The sequence below is a fragment of the Phycodurus eques genome, chromosome 5, assembly GCF_024500275.1.
Source record: "Phycodurus eques isolate BA_2022a chromosome 5, UOR_Pequ_1.1, whole genome shotgun sequence".
Classification (NCBI taxonomy): domain Eukaryota; kingdom Metazoa; phylum Chordata; class Actinopteri; order Syngnathiformes; family Syngnathidae; genus Phycodurus; species Phycodurus eques.
In genome coordinates this window covers 5,162,993-5,187,468 of record NC_084529.1, presented here as the reverse complement: position 1 = coordinate 5,187,468, position 24,476 = coordinate 5,162,993, and the positions used below count along the sequence as shown (strand labels likewise).

At 41.1% G+C, this 24,476-nt stretch overlaps 1 protein-coding gene across 1 annotated transcript in view; it reads right to left on the bottom strand.

The window, feature by feature from the left end:
• Nucleotides 1-24,476, bottom strand: part of LOC133402896 (septin-7-like) — a 77,478-nt gene that overhangs the window by 37,404 nt on the left and 15,598 nt on the right. The window contains exon 3 of the mRNA XM_061677163.1: nucleotides 3,014-3,120. Coding sequence (XP_061533147.1) covers nucleotides 3,014-3,120 — 107 coding nt within the window. The remainder of the gene's footprint in view (nucleotides 1-3,013; nucleotides 3,121-24,476) is intronic.

The following is a 24,476-nucleotide window of genomic DNA, read 5'->3' as shown; positions in this document are numbered from 1 at the left end:
CAATACTGAAATTGCAGCCTTGACTTTTGGCTGATACCGTAATCGGTCAGATATCAGCAAATCATACCTAATGTACTTATTTTGTAGTATGGAACGTTAGAAAAGGCTTGATCATGCGATATTACTCAGAGAAAAATAATCAGCAGCAGTAGGTATGAGAAAAACGGACCCATTTATTACTAACTAAAGGGTTACATAAATTAACTGTGCTGTGCCCATTGTGACATCTCAGGGGCAGTGTGGTGCACGCAATGAGATACACACTTGCAGTAACAAAGAAAGTAGTCATCATCGAATATTAATATAAATCGTTTTTTAGAGTTTGAAGAATATATGCCTGAGTATTGTTATATTGCCTGTTTGCATGTGTTTATACAGCATTTGTGTACCAATATTCATTATTTTAAGAGAAGAGATTCAGAGAGTTCGAGGCAAATTTTTTTGGGGGGAATTGGGGTTGTATATGTGATTAATATAATCAAAAGGGGGGAAGCTGAGTTGGAAAATGTGTTTGATATATACCAAATATTACTTCTATTGGTTTTATACAACCTTCACATGGTTTATTGTTACATTGTAACCACTAGCTGTGTGTGCGTACTAATTGTTCCTAGCTATGTTGTGACTACTAGCTTTTTCCCGGCTATACTGTGCATACTAATTGTTCCCAGCCATGTTGTGACTACTAGCTGTTTCTCGATAAAAAATAAGTTGAATGCAGCTGGACAAATAATTTTTTGCTTTCCTTCTCTGTCTCTCACACTTCGATATAACGAAGGGGTTTTCTGTCTGGGCTTCATTAAGTAAGGGGTGAGAACTCGTAAGACTTTTGCTATCGTTGCAAAGACTTTTTTCTTCTTTGTAATAAAAAAAAAAACACACAGTCAAAATTGCTTCCTTACTTATTCTGTCAGAAAAAGATTTGCCAAAACACTAATCAATTATAAGTGACCATCCCCCCAAGCGGAGAACAATAAAGGACAAGTTGACGACTTTAACACCTTCTACTGCAGATTTGAAAAAGACACTTTCACATCCCACACCCACCCAGCCGCACCACCGACTACCATCACACCTCTGACTCCCCCTCCTGCATTGACCATCCACTAACAAGAGAAGTGTCTTCAAACAACAAACGATCAACAAAGCGGCAGGCATAAACATTGTGTCCCCATCTTTTCTCCGTCTGCACGGACCAGCTCACTCCAGCCTTCACACAGATCTTCAATAGATCTCTGGAACTGTTAGAGGTACCATCCAGTTTCAAACGCGCCACCATCATTCCAGTCCCCATGAAACCTGCAATCTCGGGTCTGAATGACTACAGGCCTGTCACCCTGATATATGTGGTCATGAAGTCCTTTGAACACCTCGTGCTGGACCACCACAAGAGCGTCAGAGGTCCCCTACTTGACCCCCTGCAGTTTGCCTCCCGAGCAAACAGGTCTGCGGATGATGCAGTCAACCTGGGACTGCACTTCATCCAAGAACACCTCGACGGCGCGGGGGCCTACGCGAGGATCCTGTTCGTGGACTTCAGCTCTGTGTTCCACACCATCCCCGAACTCCTCTCCTCCAAGCTCCTCCACCTCAGCGTCTCGCCTGTCATCTGCCAGTGGATTTACAGCTTCCAGATAGACAGGACACAGCAGGTGAGGCTGAGGGACACCATCTCATCTACACGCAACACCACAATCAGGACGTGCCGAGGATGTGTCCTCTCTCCGCTTCTCTTTCTCTATACGAACGACTGCACCTCAACGCACCCGGCTGTCAAACTCCTGAAGTTTGCAGATGACACCACAGTCTTCGGCCTCTTCAAAGATGATGACGAGTTTTCGTATCGACAGGAAGTGGAGCGGCTGGAGCTGTAGTGCGGCCGAAACCACTTGGAGCTGAATACGCTCCAGACTGTAGAGATGATCGTGGACTTCAAGCGGCATCCTTCACCACAGCTGCCCCTCACGATGTCCAACTGCCGTGTCAATCGTCGCGATCTTCAAGAACCTGGGAATTACAGTCTCTCAGGACCTGAAGTGAGAGACCAACATCAACTCCATCCTCAAAAAGGCCCAGCAGCGGATGTACTTCTTCTGAGGAAGCACGGCCTGCCACAGGAGCTGTTGCGGCAGTTCTATCCAGCAGTCATCGAATCAGTCCTGTGTTCATCAATCACAGTCTGGTTTGGTGCCACAAAAAAAGGACAAACTCCGACTGCAGTGGAGAATCAAAACTGCTGAAAAAATTGTCGGTATCCCCCCTAGTTACCCTTGAGGACTTGCACGCTGCCATAACTAAGACAAGAGCATGCAAAATCTTCTTGGACCCTCCACATCCTGGTCACCACCTCTTCCAGCTCCTTCCCTCAGGTAGGTGGTATCGAACAATGCAAACTAGAACCAGCAAGCATTCCTCCAGCTTCTTCCCTCTTGCCATTAACATCTTTAACAGTTAATTTACAATTCCATCGTAACATGCTGCCAAATTTCTCTTGAGATTATAGTCACATCTCTGTCGGGCCAAGTATACATTATTCATGCACTCACTGGAGTAGTCTCACCACTCTGCATATCTGCTGTTGACCAATACTTGCCACTCGTGCTTGAGAAGTGTATGCACCATTTGCACAATTTACATTGTTCCAGATTATCGCACTGCTAGTCACTTTAAACTGCATAAATTTCTTGAGGTCTGCGCCATTTGCACAATGGTCACTGCACCAGACTATTGTTCTGTTTCAAACTGCTCTAAATTGCTAGAGGACTCGGCATCACTTGCACAATTGTCCCCAAAAAGAAAAAAACTTTTTTAAAGTATCGGCATTACCACACTACTGGTAACCTTTTATTGCTCAGGGAATGTGTTTTTATGTTTTTATGTCTCAGAAGTATTCACTGTTAATTGACTATTGTCGTACCACAGCGGCTCCAACTACCAGAGACAAATTCCTTGTGTGTCTTTGGACATATTTGGCAGTAAAGATAATTCTGATTCTGAGATTCCTTTGGCTCACCTGTACAGTCTTCTTAATGCGCTGTGATGGCCCAGGGTAGTCCTTGGAGTAAAGATCAGTCAGAAAGAGGGAGTTAATAAGCGTTGATTTCCCAAGACCGGACTCACCTAACGGGAACACAAAGGCAAACATTTTCACTTACATTATTATACTGATTTGAAAGGGGTCAAGGAAATCAAAAGGCTGATTCTCAATTGATTATTCAAACTGATGCTTTGTCGGTAAAATCGGTATAAAATTAAATATTTTGAGTCCACAAATGCTGAAAATGGAAATATTTAGGGTGTAACAACAATGCCAACAATTTCGAGAAAGCAGTCATGGATCTATGGCTGTATTCCAGAAATGGTAAACAGAAAAAAGGGATCCAATGTACACAGGTGATAGATTATCGGCCGGGCTGATTATCAGGCTGATATTTGGCATTTTGGCGCATATCGGCATCTGCCTTTTTTTTAATCCGACGGCCTATAATTTTACAACCCCCATTCCAATGAAGTTGGGATGTTGTGTTAAACATAAATAAAAACAATACAAAGATTTGCAAATCATTTTCAACCTATATTTAATTGAATACACTACAAAGACAAGATGTTTAATGTTCAAACTGATAAACTTATTGTTTTAGCAAATAATCATTAACTTAGAATTTTATGGCTGCAACACGTTCCAAAAAAGCTGGGACAGGGTCATGTTTACCACTGTGTTACATAACCTTTTCTTTTAACAACATTCAATAAACGTTAGGGAACTGAGGACACTAACTGTTGAAGCTTTGTAGGTGGAATTCTTTCCCATTCTTGCTTGATGTACAGCTTCAGCTTCTCCGTTGTCGTATTTTACGCTCGATAATGTGCCACACATTTTCAATGGGAGACAGGTCTGGACTCCAGGCAGGCCAGTCTAGGACCCGCACTCTTTTACTACGAAGCCACGCTGTTGTAACACGTTCAGATTGTGGTTTGGCATTGTCTTGCTGAAATAAGCAGGGGCGTCCATGAAAAAGACGTTGCTCGGATGGCAGCATATGTTTCTCCAAAACCTGTATGTACCTTTCAGCATTAATAGTGCCTTTCCCAGATGTGTAAGTTACCCATGCCATTGGTACTAACACAGCCCCATACCATCACAGATGCTGGCTTTTGAACTTTGCGTCCATAACAGTCCGGAGGGTTCTTTTCCTCTTTGGCCCGGCCGACACGACGTCCACAGTTTCCAAAAACAATTTGAAATGTGGACTCGTCGGAGAACAGAACACTTTTCCACTTTGCATCAGTCCATCTTAGATGAGCTCGGGCCCAGAGAAGCTGGCGGCGTTTCTGGGTGTTGTTGATAAATGGCTTTTGCTTTGCATAGTAGAGTTTCAAGTTGCACTTACAGATGTAGCGCCAGACTGGATTTACTGACATTGGTTTTCTGAAGTGTTCCTGAGCCCATGCGGTGATATCCTTTACACATTGATGTCAGTTTTTGATGCAGTGCCGCCTGAGGGATCGAAGGTCACGGGCATTCAATGTTGGTTTTCGGCCTTGCCGCTTACATGCAGTGATTTCTCCAGATTCTCTGAACCTTTTGGTAATATTATGGACCATAGATGATTAAATCCCTAAATTCCTTGCAATTGTACATTGAGGAACATTGTCCTTAAACTGTTCGACTATTTTCTCACGCACTTGTTCACAAAAAGGTGAACCTCGCCCCATCTTTGCTTGTGAATGACTGAGCAATTCAGGGAAGCTCCTTTTATACCGAATCATGGCACCCACCTGTTCCCAATGAGCCTGTTCACCTGTGGGATGTTCCAAACAGGTGTTTGATGAGCATTCTTCAACTTTCTCAGTCTTTTTTGCCACCTCTCCCAGCTTTTTTGGAACGTGTTGTAGCCATAAAATTCTAAGTTCATGATTATTTGCTAAAAACAATAAAGTTGTTCAGTTTGAACATTAAATACCTTGTCTTTGTAGTGTACTTAATTAAATGTAGGTTGAACATGGTTTGCAAATCATTGTATTCTGTTTTTATTTATGTTTAACGCAACGTCCCAACTTCAACGGAATTGGGGTTGTAATACGGTTTTATTTTGGCTCTGTTGCAGCCGCAGCAAGCCTCTCAGTCTGTGACTTCTCACCAGCATTGTCCTGCCCACAGCATCACCTGATTGGTACCCTTGCACAGCCACTGCACGGGTAACATAAATAAATATATATATATATACATACATATATATAAAAGGCTCCATGTAAACCAGGCTAGTCTTGCAGCTCTTTATTTCAGACCCAGCGGGATCCATATCACAGAGTAAAGAAAAACTATTTAATTGATAAACAGGAAAGGAAATATAACAACAACAACGATTTAAAAGCAAAAAATATAGAAAACAAAATACGGGCGGGGCTTATTTTCATGATTTCAGAGACATTGAAAAACATTTATAGGTTTTATATATATATATATATATATATATATATATATATTATATATACACATACATGTATATATATATATATATATATATATTATATATACACATACATGTATATTAGTCTTTACACCGATCTGATCGGCTTGTTCGGTATTGGCAGGTAATTAGCATTTTACACTGATCGGCTTCAATGTCATAATTCGTCGATCCGATCAATGACTCCGCAAAACACATTTACTCCGCGTCGTACACTATTTATTTATTTATTTATTTATTTTATCCAAAAGCTTGGTTATTTTTAGCCTTGTCGTGTATCTTTTTTTACGATCACTGAGCTCTGTCAAATCCAACGCGACCGGATACACCCGTTTCCAAGGCCACGACAACAACAATGGATCGCGCATGTATTCTGTTGGTCAAAAAAGAACAAAATGGGGAAAACGTGTGGTGGTGAAGACGTTCGTTCAAGGATGCTCCAGATGTTCTTCATCAGAGAAGAGTGGTGACGCCTTGATGAAAATCAGCAGGAAGAGAGTAATGGCGCAATGGTGAAAAGCTGCAGTAAGAGAAAACTCGATCAAGAAATTTGTGTTTCCATGTGGCTCACTGGTTGCGCTGACACAAAATTTTGGCCCCTGCCAACATTTACAGTGTGTACGGAAAGTATTCAGACCCCCTTACATTTTTACCTCTGTTATATTGCAGCCATTTGCTAAAATCATTTAAGTTCATTTTTTTCCCCTCAATGTACACAAAGCACCCCATATTGACAGAAACAACGAAATTGTTGACATTTTTGCAGATTAAAAAAGAAAAAACTTAAAATCATACAGCCATAAGTATTCAGAACCTTTGCTGTGATACTCATATTTAACGCGGGTGCTGTCCATTTCTTCTGATCATCCTTGAGATGGTTCTACACCTTCATTGGAGTCCAGCAGTGTTCGCTTATACTGATTGGACTTGATTAGGAAAGCCACACACCTGTCTATATAAAACCTTACAGCTCACAGTGCATGTCAGAGCAAATGAGAATCATCTTTATTTGCCAAATATGTCAAAAACGCAAGGAATTTGTCTCCGGTAGTTGGAGCCGCTCTATTACGACAACAGAAACTACAACAGAGAATACTTTTGAGACAAAGACATTGAAAAAACAGTCACTGAGCAATAAAAGGTTGCTTGTAATCTGGTCATGCTGGTACAATTATTATTTTTTGGGACAATTGCGCAAACGGATGCAGACTCCTCGAGCAATTAGAATGACTAATAGAGCAATAGTCCGGTACAATGAGCATTGTGCAAAGGGTGCTGAGACTTCAAGAAATGTATGCAGTTTAAAGTGACTAGTTGTGCGATAATTTGGGACAATGTCGATTGTGCAAATGTTGCAGATACTCCTCAGTCAGTGTACAAATGGGGCAGATGCTACTCTGGCATGAGTGGCCAGTATTGGTCAACAACAGATATGCAAATTGTGCAGCGTGGCAAGACTACTACAGTGAGTGCATTAGTAATGTATAATTGGCCCGACAGAAATGTGACAACCAACTCAAGACAAAAAAAAAAAAATTGACAGCATGTTGCAATGTAGGTTAGCTGTTTAAGAAGTTGATGGCAAGAGGGAAGAAGCTGTTGGAATGTCTAATAGTTTTAGTTTGCTTTGTTCGGTGGCACCTGCCTGAGGGAAGTAGTTGGAACAGCTGGTGACCAGGATGTGGAGGGTCCGAGAGGATTTTGCATCCTCTTGTCTTAGTTAAAGTCCTCAAGGGTGGGTAGGCGGGTACTGACCATCATTTCAGCAGTTTTGATCATCAGTTGCAGTCGGAATTTGTGCTTTTTTGCACCACCACCAAACCATACTGTGATGGAAGAACACAGGATGACCGCTGTGTAGCACTTACTCAACAGCTTCTGTGGTAGGCCGTGCTTCCTCAGAAGCTGCAGGAAGTACATCCTCTGCTGAGCTCTTTTGAGGATGGAGTTGATGTTGAACTCCCACTTCAGGTCCTGAGAGACTGTAATTCCCAGGAACTTGAAGGTCTCGACAGTTGACAAGGCAGTTGGGCAGCGTGAGGGGCAGCTAGCTGTGGCGAAGGATGCCTCCTGAAGTCCACAATCATCTCTACAGTCTTGAGCGTGTTCAGCTCCAGATTGTGTTGGCCGCACCACAGCTCCAGCCGCTCCACTTCCTGTCAATACGCAGACTCATCACAGTCTTTGATGAGGCCGATGACTGCAGTGTCGTCTGCAAACTTCAGAAGTTTGACAGCTGGGTGCGTTGAGGTGCAGTCGTTTGTGGAGAGAGAGAAGAGCAGCGGAGAGAGGACGCAACCTTGGGGCACCCCGGTGCTGATGGTGCGTGTGGATGAGGTCAAAGCAACTGCCTGAAGAGCTCAGAGACAGAATTGTGGCATACATCTGGCCAAAGTTAAACAAAAATTCTGCTGCACTTAAGGCTCCTAAGAGCACAGTGACCTCCATAATCCTTAAATAGAAGCCGTTTGGGACAACCGGAACCCTTCCTAGAGCTGGCCTTCCGGCCAAATTGAGCAATCGGGGGAGAAGAGCATTGGTGAGACAGGTAAAGAAGAACACAAAGATCACTGTGGCTGAGGTGCAGTCAAGAGATGGGAGAAAGTTCTAGAAAGTCAACCACAAGTTTTGGCCTTAATTCTAAGCAGTATGTGTGGAGAAAACCAGGCACTGCTCATCAGCTGCCCAATACAGTCCCAACAGTGAAGCATGGTGGTGGCAGCATCATCCTGTGAGGGTGTTCTTCAGCTGCAGGGACAGGACGACTGGTTGCAATCGAAGGAAAGATGAATGCAGCCAAGTACAGGGATATCCTGGACGAAAACCTTCTCCAGTGTTCAGGATCTCAGACTGGGCCGAAGGTTCACCTTCCAAAAAGACAATTACCCTAAGCACACAACTAAAATAACGAACAACTCTGTGTCACAGCCAGAGCCCTGTGTTAAACCCAATTGAGCATCTCTTCGAGAGACCTGAAAATGGCTGTCCACCAACGTTCACCATCCAACCTGACAGAACTGGAGAGGATCCCCAAAAAAAACAAAAAAAAAAACTTCACTACATCATTCCCAAAAAGACTCATTGCTGTATTAGCTCAAAAGGGTGCTTCTACTAAATACTGAGCAAACGGTCTGAATACTTATGCCTGTGTGATATTTCAGTTTGTCTTTTTTCCATAAATTTGAAAAAATTTGGTGGCACGGTAATCGACTGGTTAGAGCGTCTGCCTCACAGTTCTGAGGACCAGGATTCAATCCCCGGTCCCACCTGTGTGGAGTTTGCATGTTCTCCCCGTGCCTGCGTGGGTTTTCTCCGGGCACTCCGGTTTCCTCCCACATCCCAAAAACATGCACGGTAGGTTCATTGAAGACTCCAAATTGCCCGGAGGTGTGAATGTGAGTGCAAATGGTTGTTTGTTTATATGTGCCCTGCGATTGGCTGGCAACCAGTTTAGGTTGTACCCCGCCTCCTGCCCAATGATAGCTGGGATAGGGTCCAGCACTCCCGCGACCCTTGTGAGGATAAGCGGCTCAGAAAATTGATGGATGAAAAAATTTCAACAATTCAACAATTCCGTTGAAATGTGCTGTGTGTACATTATGAGGGAAAAATGAACTTAAATGATTTTAGCAAATAGCTGCAATATAACAAAGAGTGAACAATTAAAGGAGGTCTGGATACTTTCCATACCCACTGTAAGTTGCCCATCCATGTTCTAGATCACAGGTGTCAAACTGGTGGCCCGGAGGCCAGATCTGGGCCACCACATCATTTTATGTGGCCCACGAAAGCAAATCAAAATTGGTCATTGTGTTCTGGTGTAATACCATTCAGATATTTGCAAGCATTTTTTTGTTACCAATCCCCCTTTGAAAAGAAATGTAATAGTTGAAAAACATGTTTTTATGGGCTTCTGGTTTCAAAACTGGTTATTCATCAATGTGTTGTGTATACTGTATGCAATTAGAATATATGTGATTATCTTCCATTTATATGGGTTCACAGTCATAACGGTCCTCGGAGGGAAGTCATAACTACGATGTGGCCCGTGACAAAAATGAGTCTGACACCCTGTTCTAGATAATCCCCTTTTCATCATTGTGCCAACTTTCCACATTTGCTACCATATTAATGCAAGGACCAAAGCCTCTATGCAAATAGATGCATTGCACGCTGATTGAAAAGCTTTGTTTGTCCTATCTAGTCTAGTACACATACAGAGATGTAAGTAATGGCTGTAGGTAGACAGAGCCAACCTCGAAAAAGTTGTCCAAATGTGTTTGGTTTGGTTCGATCTTGGCATAAAATAATGAGCCATTGTGCTTAAAATGTAGTTTTGGGCAGTCCATACGAAGCCAAGCCGGTTAGCGAGGCTACTAGAACGCTTCACTTCCTCATTTGAGTGTAAACGCACTCGATTGGACGCGTAATCCATGTGACGATATGTGTACGTCTAAAGAAATAAGTGATTGAATGACTGGCCCGCGTGACTGCAGCACTGAGAGCAGTGCGTTAGGACTCCAACTTGCTACGGCGTACTACTACTATGTCAGAGCATCGCTTCACAATCGACCGGGCGAGACTGAGGCGCTTTGTCATTCACGCTGGCCTCTGTCCCAGCAAACGCAGACCCATGGGCCAAGATCAGTTGCCGTGGACCTCCGCTTCGCAAAGCCAGCGTCCTGGCTTGCGGTGGCCGCCATGGGAAGCCCGTGAGTCAAATCGCTCCTCCACCGAGTTGTTTCAGCATCACTCTTTAGTGGTTTACTAGTGAGTTGAAAGTCGGGTGAGTGAACATCACATGGAGAGGGAATAACGATTTTAACACCCGTTAAAATATATACATCCGCAATTACATTGCACGAGTCCCAAACATTAAATAAAATAGGTCCACTCCATACCACTGCAAAAATAAATCTTACATACTTCCCTCTCTTCAAATGTAATGTCTACATTTGAAATAAAAACATACCACAGAGGCTGCGCAGAAAAACACATTTTATATATAAATATCACTAAGCGGAGGAAAATAAACAATGTAGGAGTCCCATGATGATTTATTGTTACTTGGCTGTTTCTAAACCGGCGTTGCCCGTTGAGTGTTCCTGCCTTTCTGATTTGACTTGAATCTTTGGACTCACGCAAATAAATCACTGTTATTAGGCAGTATTTTTTTACATTAGAATAGCAGCAATTTCCGATGATACAACTAAAGTCTGTTAAATTAGTGAACAGACAATTTCTCAATGGACAGTGTTGTTATGAGCATCGCAGCAGCAATAACAGCATTTTGGAGGTACTGTATATGAATGTTGGCTGGCGACTAGTTCAAGGTGTTCCCCGCCTCTCACCCAAAGATCGCTGGGTTAGGCACCCTTGTGAGGATAAGCGGTACAGAAAATGGATGGATGGATGTATGTATACGTATGTAAACATTGGATGGATGGGGATAGGAGTGCATGGTAATATACGATGTGAAGATGTCTTTTTCCACAAAAACCTGTGGGGAAACGCACAGAAACTACTAAAGCCTATTGAGGACTCGCCGAGCAAGAAAGAGAGGTTTTTCTGTATTCCTGCTTTCACCTCTTTGCCCACCTGTAGCGTCAGCCTTCCTACAATACCATGAGCTTTCCCACCAATACCGCAATTATCGTACCGTGAGATTAATACCAGGACAAAAGCGAACTGTGAGATACAGCAAACATGAGCACACTTGACCGAACGGCAAGCAAAGGTTTGCCACGGCAAGCAAAAATATTAAGTTAACTTCAAGCCTTGTGTTGCAAGCCCAAATTTGAGGTACGAGCCAAAATTCGAGATAAGAGTGAGCTTTTGAAATGCTGCCACTCAAGTGAAGAGAGAGAAAAAAAGAAAAGAAAAAAGAAAATGGAGCCTCTATGCTTTTGTTCGAAGTTTTGGCATACAGGCAGAATGCCAAGTTGTTTCTCACAAAGCGTAAACCTTCAGTGCGCTGCGTGTCACATTTTTTTTTTTTTTTGCAGCAAAATAGTGCTGAGTACTATGGCTCCCAAGAAAGCGAAGAGCCCAAGCGAGTGTGTTATTCGGAAAGTCTGCAAAGTGTCACGGTTCCGGCAGTGTCCGTGGGGTGCACGCCAAGGGGCTTGGCCGTGTGCCATCACATATTGTATTTATTAATAATAACAACAATAAAGATGAATAAGGACTGCCTCCGGCTCTAAAAAGAAGGTAAAGACTAAACACAGATGGGCTTTGTGTTTATTTTGGGGTATAATAAATACTGAATGACCTTCGTGCTTGTCTGACACTTTGCTTTGTTTTGGCTCTGTCAGTTGAGAGGTTAGTGTCAGAACTGATGCTACCTCAGGAAAACAAACGAAGTGAAAAGTGGAAACTAACAATGACTTTAATCACAAAGTGGTGATAGCTACATCAAACAACTCAAACCCAAAATGTCACTATTTTACTGTTTGAATGGAATATGAAGACCCATTTATGCCTGCGAATAGTCTCATTCATCCAGGTCATTTCATTCTCAGGGCATTCAATCCATCGCAACTGGACTGCAGTGAGGAATTCACTGATACATACTGTACATAGGGGAAACCAAGCAACCACTGAGCAGACGCGTGGCACAACACAGAGAGGCAAACTCCTCAGGTCAAGACTCAGCTGTCTACCTGGACCTCCAAGATAAACAGCACTCTTTTGACGACAAAAATATGCATATTCTGGACTGGGAAGACAAGATGGTTTGAAAGAGGAGAGAGGTTGAAAAACCATCACTTAACAAAGGTGGCGGCTTATGAATCCGCCAATCTCCCACTGACAAAGCCGTCCTTCGTCCATTCCCAAGAAAATCGGTAATTCTGTCTCCAACAAATACAAAAACACGGTTTCCTTGGCTGTTAGGCAGCTCCACTTTCATTTTACAACTGAATGAAATATTAATCAGGGGGGTTTTCACCTAATGACTCTTGTTAGGGTGCCTGGCAGAGGCCACTGTCTTTCCACAAGTGTCTCTTTTTTGCATTCCAAAAGAATGATACCAACCACGGTTTTGGGGTGTGCTTCCAACATGGAGCATAAATAGTTTCACTTCTGGTGTAAGCATCCGTTTTCTCTTTCTGTGTTTAATTTGTTTTACTCATTAACATACACTGACATTCTAATGTAGAACAATAGATAAAACAATAAAACAGACTCAGGCTCTGTTCACAAAAATTGCACTTTAATATTAAACATTTGGTATAAAGGTATAAACAGTTATTAATGCCTTAACAGGCAATATAATGCCAATCAAGTTTCCAGTTGGTTAAGAAAAAGCAAAGGGAATTTATGTATATACCGTATTTCATACACAAGGTAACTCAATGTGCTTTACATGATTTAAAGCATTTTAAAACAAAAAAAAACCCCAGCTTAAACATTTAAAACAAAGAGGAAAAAAATACAATTAAAACAGCATGCAGTGCAAGAAATCATTTAAAAGTGGAAATGCTCTAAAAAGCATCGGGAAAAAGAAGAGTTTTTAACCTGGATTTAAAAATATGCACACTTGGGGCCGGCGTCACTTCGGGTTAGCAACTTATTCCATTTGTGTGCAGCATAATAGCTAAATGCTGCTTCACCATGTTTGCTTTGGACTCTGTGCTCCACTACTTGACCCGAGCCTGTCGATCTCAGAGCCCTACTGGGTTTATATCCCATTAGCATTTCATTCGTGTATTCAGGACCTAAACCGTTCAGTGATTTATAGACTAGTAGCAGAACTTTAAAATCTATTCTGTAATTGAATGGAAGACAGTGTAAAGACTTTAGAATTGGAGTAATATTCTCTGACCTCTCTGTTCTGGTCAGAATCCCGAGCTGCAGCTGTTTAATGCTCTTTTTTAGGAGTCCAGTCCGAAGACCATTACAATAGTCAAGTCTACTTGAGATAAAAGCATGAATGAGCTTCTCCTGGTCTGCTTGACACATGCAAGCCTTCACTCTGGATATGTTCTGCAGATGGTAGAAGGCAGTTTTAGTAATTGATTTGATATGACTGTTGAAAGTAAGGTCAAAAAGTGCCAAGTAGCAACATAAATAAAAGTCAATCTCTGATTGGTTTAGAGACCATGATGGATTTCGTGCGTGTGCTTTCAATTCACGGAAAATATTTTTTCTTCCTCAAATGACTGTGCACCTTTACGCACACTCTTTTTTTGCTGCACCATTCAGAAATTAGGGTGCATATATGCAACCACATAGTCCTGTCTTGTCAAAAAAGAAAAGAAAAAAAAACAAAAAAAAGAAAAAAAAACAACACCTGATTTTCAGCACCACGACGGAGTACTAAGCCATAACTGTGACGTAAAATGTCCCTGCTAATGTTTGTGCATCTCAGACGCAGGACCCACATCAAACAAGATCCCTGTATAGGTATTATAGGTTATGTGAGGATATGAGCACAGGAGAAGCTTGGTCATATTGCTTGTGTTTCTTAAAAGTTTTTTTTGTTGTTTTAAACACACTTTTGCATGATAATCACGCGACCTACACTCCAACTCGATCTCTGCTAAAGCCTGGATAAGACCATGACACATTTGGTCTCCCACGATGGCACTATGTCAGACTTCTGCCATAAAATCTTGCCGTGCTGTCGTGTATTATGATACCACAGTATCCTGTCTTTTACAATCATTGTCAAAACAAGCACTGTTTGGGGTTTTGTATTTTATTTTGTTTTAATAATGGATGAAGTAAATGCACCTGTAATCTATTTTAATAATGGAAATGGGTCATAACATTTGTAGGAGGACACTGACAAAAAAAAAACATCTATAGTTTAATCATAGATATTAATACAAAATATTTAATCAAATCCTGACATGGCGAGAGATTACCAATCCTACTGCTGATGCAAATATCCTATTGACTCAAAGTAATCTATAGTTTGAGTAAAATATAGTGTGACGAATAGTTAAAATCAGTAGCTTAGCCCCACTGTAATTAACCAACCTGGTTCCACATAACCTCTATGCAAATAAGAGTGTTCCATTCAGTGAGAGGGAAGGCTGACTCTTTTAAATCAACCTATAGCTGCAATCCATAAGCAAAATCTACTAGTTGCTAAAATGGGATGAATATTACACTTATGTAATTAGCATTGTCCTATTTCGCTCCCTCATTGCCCCAGTTCTGTACCATTTCAGCTCGTTCATTAACTCAATCAATAAGGTTGCTTTGGATGAGGTTGGACTTAGAAAATCATTATTTTTCCTGAGGGTTAGCTTTCATTGCAAAAGTAAAAGCACACTCACATACACACACATGCATGTGCGCACAGAGGAAGAAATAATTGATTTTAGACGAACAGCACAGCGATGCAGATGTAAATGATTATGAATCTATTAATAACGGAATGCTGGTGGAGAGAGAAAAGCGGGACTTGGAAATGTCTCACCCACCGGACAATTAATATGGCACACGCTGCAGTGCGAGTGACTGAGCAATATGTGCCATTCCATAGTTTGAGGGTGTGCATATTTATGCAACCATGTTATTTTATGTTTTATATTTTCCTTCTTAAAATATTTCAGTTGGATGGATGGATACAAAGTAAAAACTGATATGATTGAGATGTCTCGTAATAACTTACATGCCTTGGCACACAGCCAATGGTAAGCACAGCTCCTCCCATAAGAGCAACACATGTTTAACTCCATCCATGTCAAAGGATGCAAAACCAAAAATAGCTAAACTATAAAATATGATGACATTTATCTCAATTTTAGCTGTGGGATGGAGGCAGGTGACCACCTCAGGCCCCAGTGGCATCACATCACGGCGCAAGCACCTTTGTGCAAGACCCCGTTGCTATTGATGTTGAGTGATGTGACTAATCTGTATGTGTATGTGAATGGAGAGTGTGTACCAAGACAAACTATTCATCTCGATAAGATCCATTAATACTCTTGGACAGATATACTTGTATATGCCATGAAGTGGATTGTTCCAAGTAACAATAGTGTATAAAGTTAAAGTCAGTCGGTAGTCTAGCCCAGTGGTCCCCAACCTTTTGCACCACGGACCGGTTTAGAGTAGGCATTTTTTTCCCCCCCACAAACCGGCTGTCAAGGTTTGGCATGTATACAGTAGGGTACAAAAGTATTTCGTCAGACACGAATTGTGCACGTTCTCCCACTTAAAAAGATGAGAGGCCTGTAATTTTCATCATAGGTATACCTCACCTATGAGAGACAAAATGAGAGAAAAAAAAAAAAAAAAAAAAAAAAATCCAGAAAATCAAATTGTCTGATATTTAATCAATTAATGGGTAAATTCCTCAGTAAAAAAAGTATTTTAGTCACCTACAAACAAGCAAGATTTCTGGCTAACACAGTCCTGTAACTTCTTTAAGAGGCTCCTGTCCTCCACTCGTTACCTGTATTAATGGAACCTGTTTGAACTTGTCATCAGTATAAAAGACACCCGTCCACAACCTCAAACAGTCACACTCCAAACTCCACTACGGCCAAGACCAAAAAGCTGTCAAAGGACACCAGAAACAAAATTGTAGACCTGCACCAGGCTGGGAAGACTGAATCTGCAATAGGTAAGCAGCTTGGTGTGAAGAAATCAACTGTGGGAGCAATTATTAGAAAATGGAAGACATACAAGACTACTGATCATCTCCCTCGATCTGGGGCTCCACGCAAGATCTCACCTCGTGGGGTCAAAATGATCACAAGAACGGTGAGCAAAAATCCCAGAACCACACGGGGGGGACCTAGTGACTCAAATCCTGCAGCGGCAGACATGTCCCCTTGCTTAAGCCAGTATTGTCCAGGCCCGTCTGACGTTTTCTAGAGAGATCATTTGAATGATCCAGAAGAGGATTGGGAGAATGTCATCTGGTCAGATTAAACCACAATAGAACTTTTTGGTAAAAACCCAACTTGTCATGTTTGGAAGAAAAAGAATGCTGAGTTGCATCCAAAGACCACCATACCTATTGTGAAGCATCATGCTTTGGGGCTGCTTTTCTGCAAAGGGACCAGGACGACTAATCAGTGTAAAGGAAAGCCTGAATGGGGCCCATGTATCGTGAGATTTTGAGTGAAAACCTTCTTCCATCAGCAAGGGCATTGAAGATGAAACATGGCTGGGTCTTTCAGCATGACAATGACCCCAAACACACCGTCCAAACACAGTGGCAACAAAGGAGTGGCTTCGTAAGAAGCATTTCAAGGTCCTGGAGCGGCCTAGCCAGTCTCCAGATCTCAACCCCATAAAAAGAAATCTTTGGAGGGAATTGAAAGTCTGAGTTGTCCAGCAACAACCCCATAACATCAGTGGTCTAAGAGATCTGCATGGAGGAATGGGCCAAAATACCAGCAACAGCGTGTGAAAACCTTGTGAAGACTTACAGAAAATGTTTGACCTCTGTCATTGCCAACAAAGGGTATATGACAAAGTATTGTGATGAACTTTTGTTATTGACCAAATTCTTATTTTCCACCATAATTTACTACTGTAATTTCTCGTGTATAATGCGCACCCCCCCCCCCAAATAAAATTGTCAAAAGTCAATAGTCCGCATTATTCATAGGTATAGAGGAAAATGAAAGACTTTCCCATTTTATAAATACATACCGCCATCTAGAGGTTATGAAAAGGCTGTACACTTTCATTGCAATATGCCACCGACCCAGAGGTTATGAAAAAGTTGCACACTTTCATTCTAGTATGCCACCTATTGGTTATGAAAAAGGTGTAGCCTACACTTTCAATCCAATGTTAAAGGGGTACATATGACTGCATATATGTACAATTGTGCTCATATGTTTACATACCCAGGCAGAATTTGTGAAATAATTGTTTTTGGTTTTTTTCCCTCTCTCTCTCTCTCTCTCTCTCTCTCTCAATACGACTGATGACTGAACAACCACCATCATTAATTTCTTTATGGTTATGTTTTGTTTGATGATAATGCTTTTCTGAAATGCTTGACAGTTTTAATTTAAATCCCATTAAAATAAAATTAAATGTGTTTCGCCTGGCCCTTCATGTTTTCTTTAAAGAATTGTACCCATCTTACAAATTCTCCCTTGGTAATCAAACATATGAGCACAACTATGTGTTTTCTCATTTACTAAATAAAAGTAGGGCTATGAATTTCAAAATAGGAGCAAGTAAATAAAAAAAGTTTTGTATGTTCTAATAAAGCGCTTAACTTCAGAATAATTATTTGAAAAAACTAACAAAATACAGATAATACTTCATGTTTTGATCATATGGGTAGACGTAAAATCATGCATTATAAAATTGCATTATACATAGGTAGAAGGGTTTTCCAGAATTTTGAGGTCAACTGGGGGCGTGTATAATGTATTATATATTGTACATGGGTGTGCATTATACACGAGAAATTACAGTAATTATTTAAAAATCATAGTGATTTTCTGTTGTTAGGTCCAACAATTTTGCATATTGTGATTAGGAAAAGGCATCAATTACACCATAAATGCAAATAATGCATCAGGAGTTACAGTAATGATGCCATTCATTATGAAATGATTGTCACTCTACCAAACCATCCAGATTAAATATAATTATGCTGAAAGAACAGTTGTCTTGCATCAACTGTGAGAAACGGAACAAAGATAAATATACAAATGGACAAAGCAGGGTTTCCATGACATTCCTGAAATTCCCAGTTTAACTCTCTCTCAGCCTGAGGCTGCAGCTGCCCCCTCAAATTCTAAGGCATACTAACTAGCACCCAGCACAAATGCATACTCTTTTTTACACACAGTTGTATAGATGTGCACACAAACTCATTATGCAGGGATGTTAAGGTTTGAATCAAAGGTGACAAATATCTGGGGTGACATTCAAACAAGACACTGATCAGACGGTTGGGAAAGATAATTCTCCTTTGTCGAAGACCAATGGGACAGAGCAAAACAACAGGCAAAGGTCAGCAGTTCTGGAAGAGAATAATCAGCAAGTCTAGTAGATCCCATGGAAGAATAATCAGTCCACTTCAACTACAAACTCGGCCCCAAACACCTGACCACAACGTATTTTAAATTTGAAGACCGAGTGAGTGTCATTGCTGTGATTCACTGAACTTGAGACTGAATCAGAATTGGCACGTGCCGGGTCACAGCAGGCATGTGTGTCTCAAAATAGCAGCTGAGAAATTGGGAGATGAGAAATGAGAGCGAGACTTCCCTGAAGTGCTTAGAATGAGCAAGCATGAACATGCACATGTGCATTAGCCAGTGAACACAGAAAAAGAGGAATCAGCATAGTGTTGTGCCTGAAGCTATTGAGGAGCCTCTATAGTAGGTAAATGTGGCTGTCAAACAATCATGAAAACGGCTCTCCGTCAGTATGGATGGATTAATGCTAAGCCAATCATAGAATAAAGGCTGACATAATTATACATCATTGCCTGTGAGTAGGGATGGGGGCAATAACTAATTAGTCAATGATGTGATCACTGAGAATTCTGTTCATAGTAGTAGTTAGTGCATCCGCCTCAGAGTTCTGGGGCTGAGGATTCGCTTATTGTGTGAGGGTTGTAAATTCAGAAATTTAAGAAATTACAAGGGGGTTTACCTACTCTTTCCTCCCACTGTGCGTCAATTTTTTCAGTTTTTCTACCAACTATTGTGGGAAGCTTGTGGAAGGATGTCCGAAACATTTGACGTTTCATACAGTTTAAAGGCAATGGTACCAAATACTAAAGAAATCTAAAATTCTGACTATGAAGACAGTTTACACTTTTTAAAAAAAAAATAATAATACTCTCATTCTGGCATTTAGCAAAGAGAAATATTTTTTTAAATCCTAAATCCTAATTGACCTAAAACAAGAAAGGTTTAGTCTGATTTCATGTCACACAGTGAGAAAAAAAGTGCACGTCTTTTTATATACTGTATGTAAGCTTTTGGTTTCAACTGTAATTGCAAGTGTAACTAACATGGCTTATGGAGAATTATATTGAATTGTAATTAAACATTATCCATAAAAATAGCCACCTGTAAAAATTTTGCCTTATGGTGAAACAATCGGGATAAAATCAGCATTCCTCCTTCGTCCTCTTTACTTGAATTCAATCACTCATTCGGGTGGCTCATTTAGAACCATTTACTCGGTTCATAGTGAAACAAACTGACAATTGTCCTCTTCATTATTAGATGACATGTTATGCTTTATATGCTGTGCTGACCATGTTAAAAACCTGCACGTGATATTACATCACAAAAACAAAATAAACTAGGAATGCATGTGTTATGTGAAGTTGTGTTAAGAGGTCTAAGTTCCAATGAATGTGAATGTTTTATATTACACTGGGGAAGCAATTTGGGGGGGAAAAAAAAAAAAAATTCTGTTAAGTTAGAGTTTTAGGCTGATTAAAACTAAAATTGTCATGCGATTCCAAAATGGCAGTCAGTTTTTTTCTAGCACGTCAAGTTTTTTCTCCACAGCTAACCCTCCAGATAAGCAAAATTCCACTGATTCCGATTGGACTCATCTCCAGCTACGTGGCAACTTGTTTGTGCAGTCACAATTGAGTCAGTGAGGTAAGGTGTTTGGAGCTCCCAATAGGTCTGTACGATCAATATCTGCAAACAGAAAGCTAGCATAGTAGGAAATAAGAGGATTCGTGCCATATCCTTTGCAAAACAGTGTTAAATAAACATTGCAGTCATGCCTGTATCCTTCATATTTCAATGTATCTCAATATTTGAAAAGTTTTATAAACCAAGCAGATGTCTGTTAAGAACAATATTAAGAAAACAGGGATCTATAGTTAAAAAACTTGAAGTGCTAGAGAAAAACTGAGATCAGTTTTGGATTCCGCACCAAGAAATCAGGTCTGACAGCTGTTTTTAACTAACTCAACAAAAATTGTGTTCCAAGTGTTATTATTATAGGCTGAGTCCTGATCTGAGATTGGCAGAGAAAGCCAGGGGGCGGACGTGATTGGAAGGAGGGTAGGAAAAAGTCGAGTGTGTGCGTTGTGTGTGCGTCGTGTGTGTGAGATGAGACGAGACAGGGAAGGCGGTGAGAGCAGAAAGTGAAGTTCTGTGTTATTTTTGGCGCGTACAAAAAAAAATACTTTTCCGTCAAAATCAAAACAAATGGCACACCATGTTTTAAATGATTTGATTTTCAACTGTTAACAGGAAAGACTTGTCAATTCATGTGATTCAGATCTCAGTCGCGTCTCATGAAAACCTATCAAAGTGAAGCTGAGTCTTTCAGGTTTTTCTCAAGTAAGTCCCAAGTTCTAAAATTGGCAACTCAAGGCTGAATCGAGTCAAGTCACTCAAGTCTTGCACCTCTGGTGGGAGCTGTGCTTTATGATCAATGCTTTAACAGATTCTATCGGACCTCGACAAGAATGCTTTGTGAATGGCACAGGTATTTTATTGTATTTAATTTGTTTTATTTCAGTGTCCCGTAATGCTATTTACAACACTGTTAGCATTAACCAGGTGAAAAGATTTCCCAAAATGACAGTCTGTCAAAATGCTTAACCTGGTTGGAATGGCCACTTCAGCCGGAGTACAACGCACCAAGAATTATGAAAATCAGACGATGGGTTCTGGGGAAATTTAGGGTTTTTTTGTCTGAAATTGTTTTTTGTGTGATATTGCCTGGAGAAAATCTGGTCAAAAAATGCCTCCAAAAATAACAGTACAACTGTTTAACTTCATTATTTCTCAACATATATTCCATCTGTTACTTGGGGAAACCCTTCTCCAATAGGCTGACAAGCTGACAAAATCATTTGCCTTCAAAACTCGACAAATAGCTCAAATGGAACATTTGTGATAAAAGCAGTGGGGGCAATACAATCGGTCATGTACTTTATTAATCATTTTATTCATTAATGTATTTTCAATGGACGATTTTAGAGGCACTTGAAGTGCTCATTCCTTGTTTTTCAGAAAATTCAACAAAGATGGTGGCCACTTGTCACATTGCTACTAGCATTGTCATTCCTGAGAGGAATCTAATATGCTCCAGAGTTTCTTCAGGCAATCAAGAAAAGGAAAAATAGTACATAGAGTACAGTAAGCTCTTGTTACTGTTCCTTGGCATTGGATCGCACTAAACTTTCCAGAACTTCCTGTCATAGCTGCCAGCTGGACAAAGAGGCAGGAAGCAGTACCCCCCCCCCCCCCCCCCCCCCCCCCCATATATAAGGATACAGTGAGAGGAAGAATAGTTGAATGGCGGAAAGACAGAAAAGAAGACTGAAGAAAATAAAACAGTTTGCAATGAAATTCCTTTTTAGGGTGTGACCAAATTCACAACCAAGGCAGCTTCATTCCATTGTTTTTATCCCCATGCAACTAGGGTTCCAATTCCTGTTTCCCCTCAGTCTTTTCCAAGTTGAGCCGAGAGCAAGACCCTTAATCACCAATTGCTGAATTACATCAGAGACAAGTTTGTTATGCGTCAACTTTAGACAGTAGATACAATTATGCAAGACTATTCTTTGTAGTTATCTAAGACTCTCTTGCCTTTGGGAAACTGAATGAATGGCATATTAGTCAACTACAAGCTTACTGAAAGCAAAAACTTTTACTTGTTTAGTTAAGATTTTTCTAAAGAGCAATGTTACACTCCCACATCAAAATAAAATTAAAAATTAAAAATTAACGTTGTGATTATGCTTTTGCATCACTACTTGCATCAAGTTCACATAACCTCCTGTGTGTCATGGTCTGGTGTTTTTGTTTTTTCAAAATTTCCTGTGTCACATGGTCATGTATCATCTGCTCATTTGGGTGTTGTCTTCGCATGTTCTCGTCAGCCCTCTACCTTGTGTCAACCTATCAGTTCCCTCCAGCACTTGTCTTGTCCGGGTGTTCATCGTTCTCTTGTCAGTTTGCTTACATTTAGTTCCCTGGTTTCTTTCAGTCCTGGTTGGTTCATCGCCGTTTGTCAAATGTCGTCAGTTGCCATAACCCATGTTTGCTTATTCCACCATGTTTCTGAGTGGTCAGTATTTTGGTTTCCATGTTTCAAATGTAATATGTACTTGCATTTATAACTGATTAAATAAATATTTTTATCAGTTGTAATGATGTTTTCAGCGACATTGCAAATCTATTCATGACAGCTTTTCCAAATTGGGCCATCACATCAGGGACAATCATGACGATGCATCGATGTGTATCATTTACTGCAGTGGTCCCCAACCACCGGTCCGAGGACCGTTACCGGGCCATGAGGCATTAGTTACCGGGCCGCAGAGAGAGACCAATTTATATCATTTCTGTTGTATTGCAATTTATGTGTCAATGTGTTTTATTTTGAAAATTGACCGGATCTTCTCCGCCCAACCAGGTCGTCCCTGGGCAGCATTGGCGGAGTTCAACCCTCACCGGAAACGAATCCGACTTACTGAAACCACACTGCTCCTCCTGAATCTGAGATTTGACTTCCCGACGGACCCTCCTCTCCAGCACCCCTGAATAGACCTTACCAGGGAGGCTGAGGAGTGTGTTCCCCCTGTAGTTGGAACACACCCTCCAGTCTCCCTTCTTAAAAAGGGGGCCCACCACCCCAGTCTGCCAATCCAGAGGCGCTGTCCCCGATATCCACGCGATGTTGCAGGTGAATTTTATGGCTGCAACACGTTCCAAAAAAGCTGGGACAGGGTCATGTTTACCACTGTGTTACATCACATTTTCATTTCACAACATTCAATAAATGTTTGGGAACTGAGGACACTAATTGTTGAAGCTTTGTAGGTGGAATTCTTTCCCATTCTTGCTTGATGTACAGCTTCAGCTGTTCAACAGTCAAGGGTCTGCGTTGTTGTATTTTACGCTTCATAATGTGCCACACATTTTCAATGGGAGACAGGTCTGGACTCCAGGCAGGCCAGTCTAGGACCCGCACTCTTTTACTACGAAGCCACGCTGTTGTAACACGTTCAGATTGTGGTTTGGCATCGTCTTGCTGAAATAAGCAGGGGCGTCCATGAAAAAGACGTTGCTTGGATGGCAGCATGTTTCTCCAAAACCTGTACGTACCTTTTAGCATTAATGGTGGCTTCACAGATGTGTAAGTTACCCATGCCATTGGCACCAACACAGCCCCACACTATCAAAGATGCTGGCTTTTGAACTTTGAATCCATAACAGTCCGGATGGTTCTTTTCCTCTTTGGCCCGGAGACACAACGTCCACAATTTCCAAAAACAATTTGAAATGTGGACTCGTCGGACCACAAAATACTTTTCCACTTTGCATCACTCCATCTTAGATAAGCTCGGGCCCAGAGAAGCCAGCGGCGTTTCTGGGTGTTGTTGATAAATGGCTTTCGCTTTGCATAGTCGAGTTTTAAGTTGCACTTACGGATGTAGCGCCGAAGTGTATTTACTGAGATTGGTTTTCTGAAGTGTTCCTGAGCCCATGTGGTGATATCCTTTCCACATTGATGTCGGTTTTTGATGCAGTGCCGCCTGAGGGATCGAAGGTCACGGGCATTCAATGTTGGTTTTCGGCCTAGCTGCTTACATGCAGTGATTTCTCCAGATTCTCTGAACCTTTTGATGATATTATGGACCGTAGATGATGAAATCCCTAAATTCCTTGCAATAGTACGTTGAGGTACATTGATCTTAAACTGTTGGACTAGTTTCTCACGCACTTGTTCACAAAGAGGTGAACCTCGCCCCATCTTTGCTTGTGAATGACTGAACAATTCAGGGAAGCTCCTTTTATACCCAATCATGGCACCCACCTGTTCCCAATTAGCCTGTTCACCTGTGGGATGTTCCAAACAGGTGTTTGATGAGGATTCCTCAACTTTCTCAGTCTTTTTTGCCACCTGTACCAGCTTTTTTTGGAATGTGTTGCAGCCATAAAATTCTAAATTCATGATTATTTTGTTATTAAACAATAAATGTCATCAGCTTGAACATTAAATATCTTGTCTTCGTAGTGTATTCAATTAAATATAGGTTGAACATGATTTGCAAATTATTGTATTCTGTTT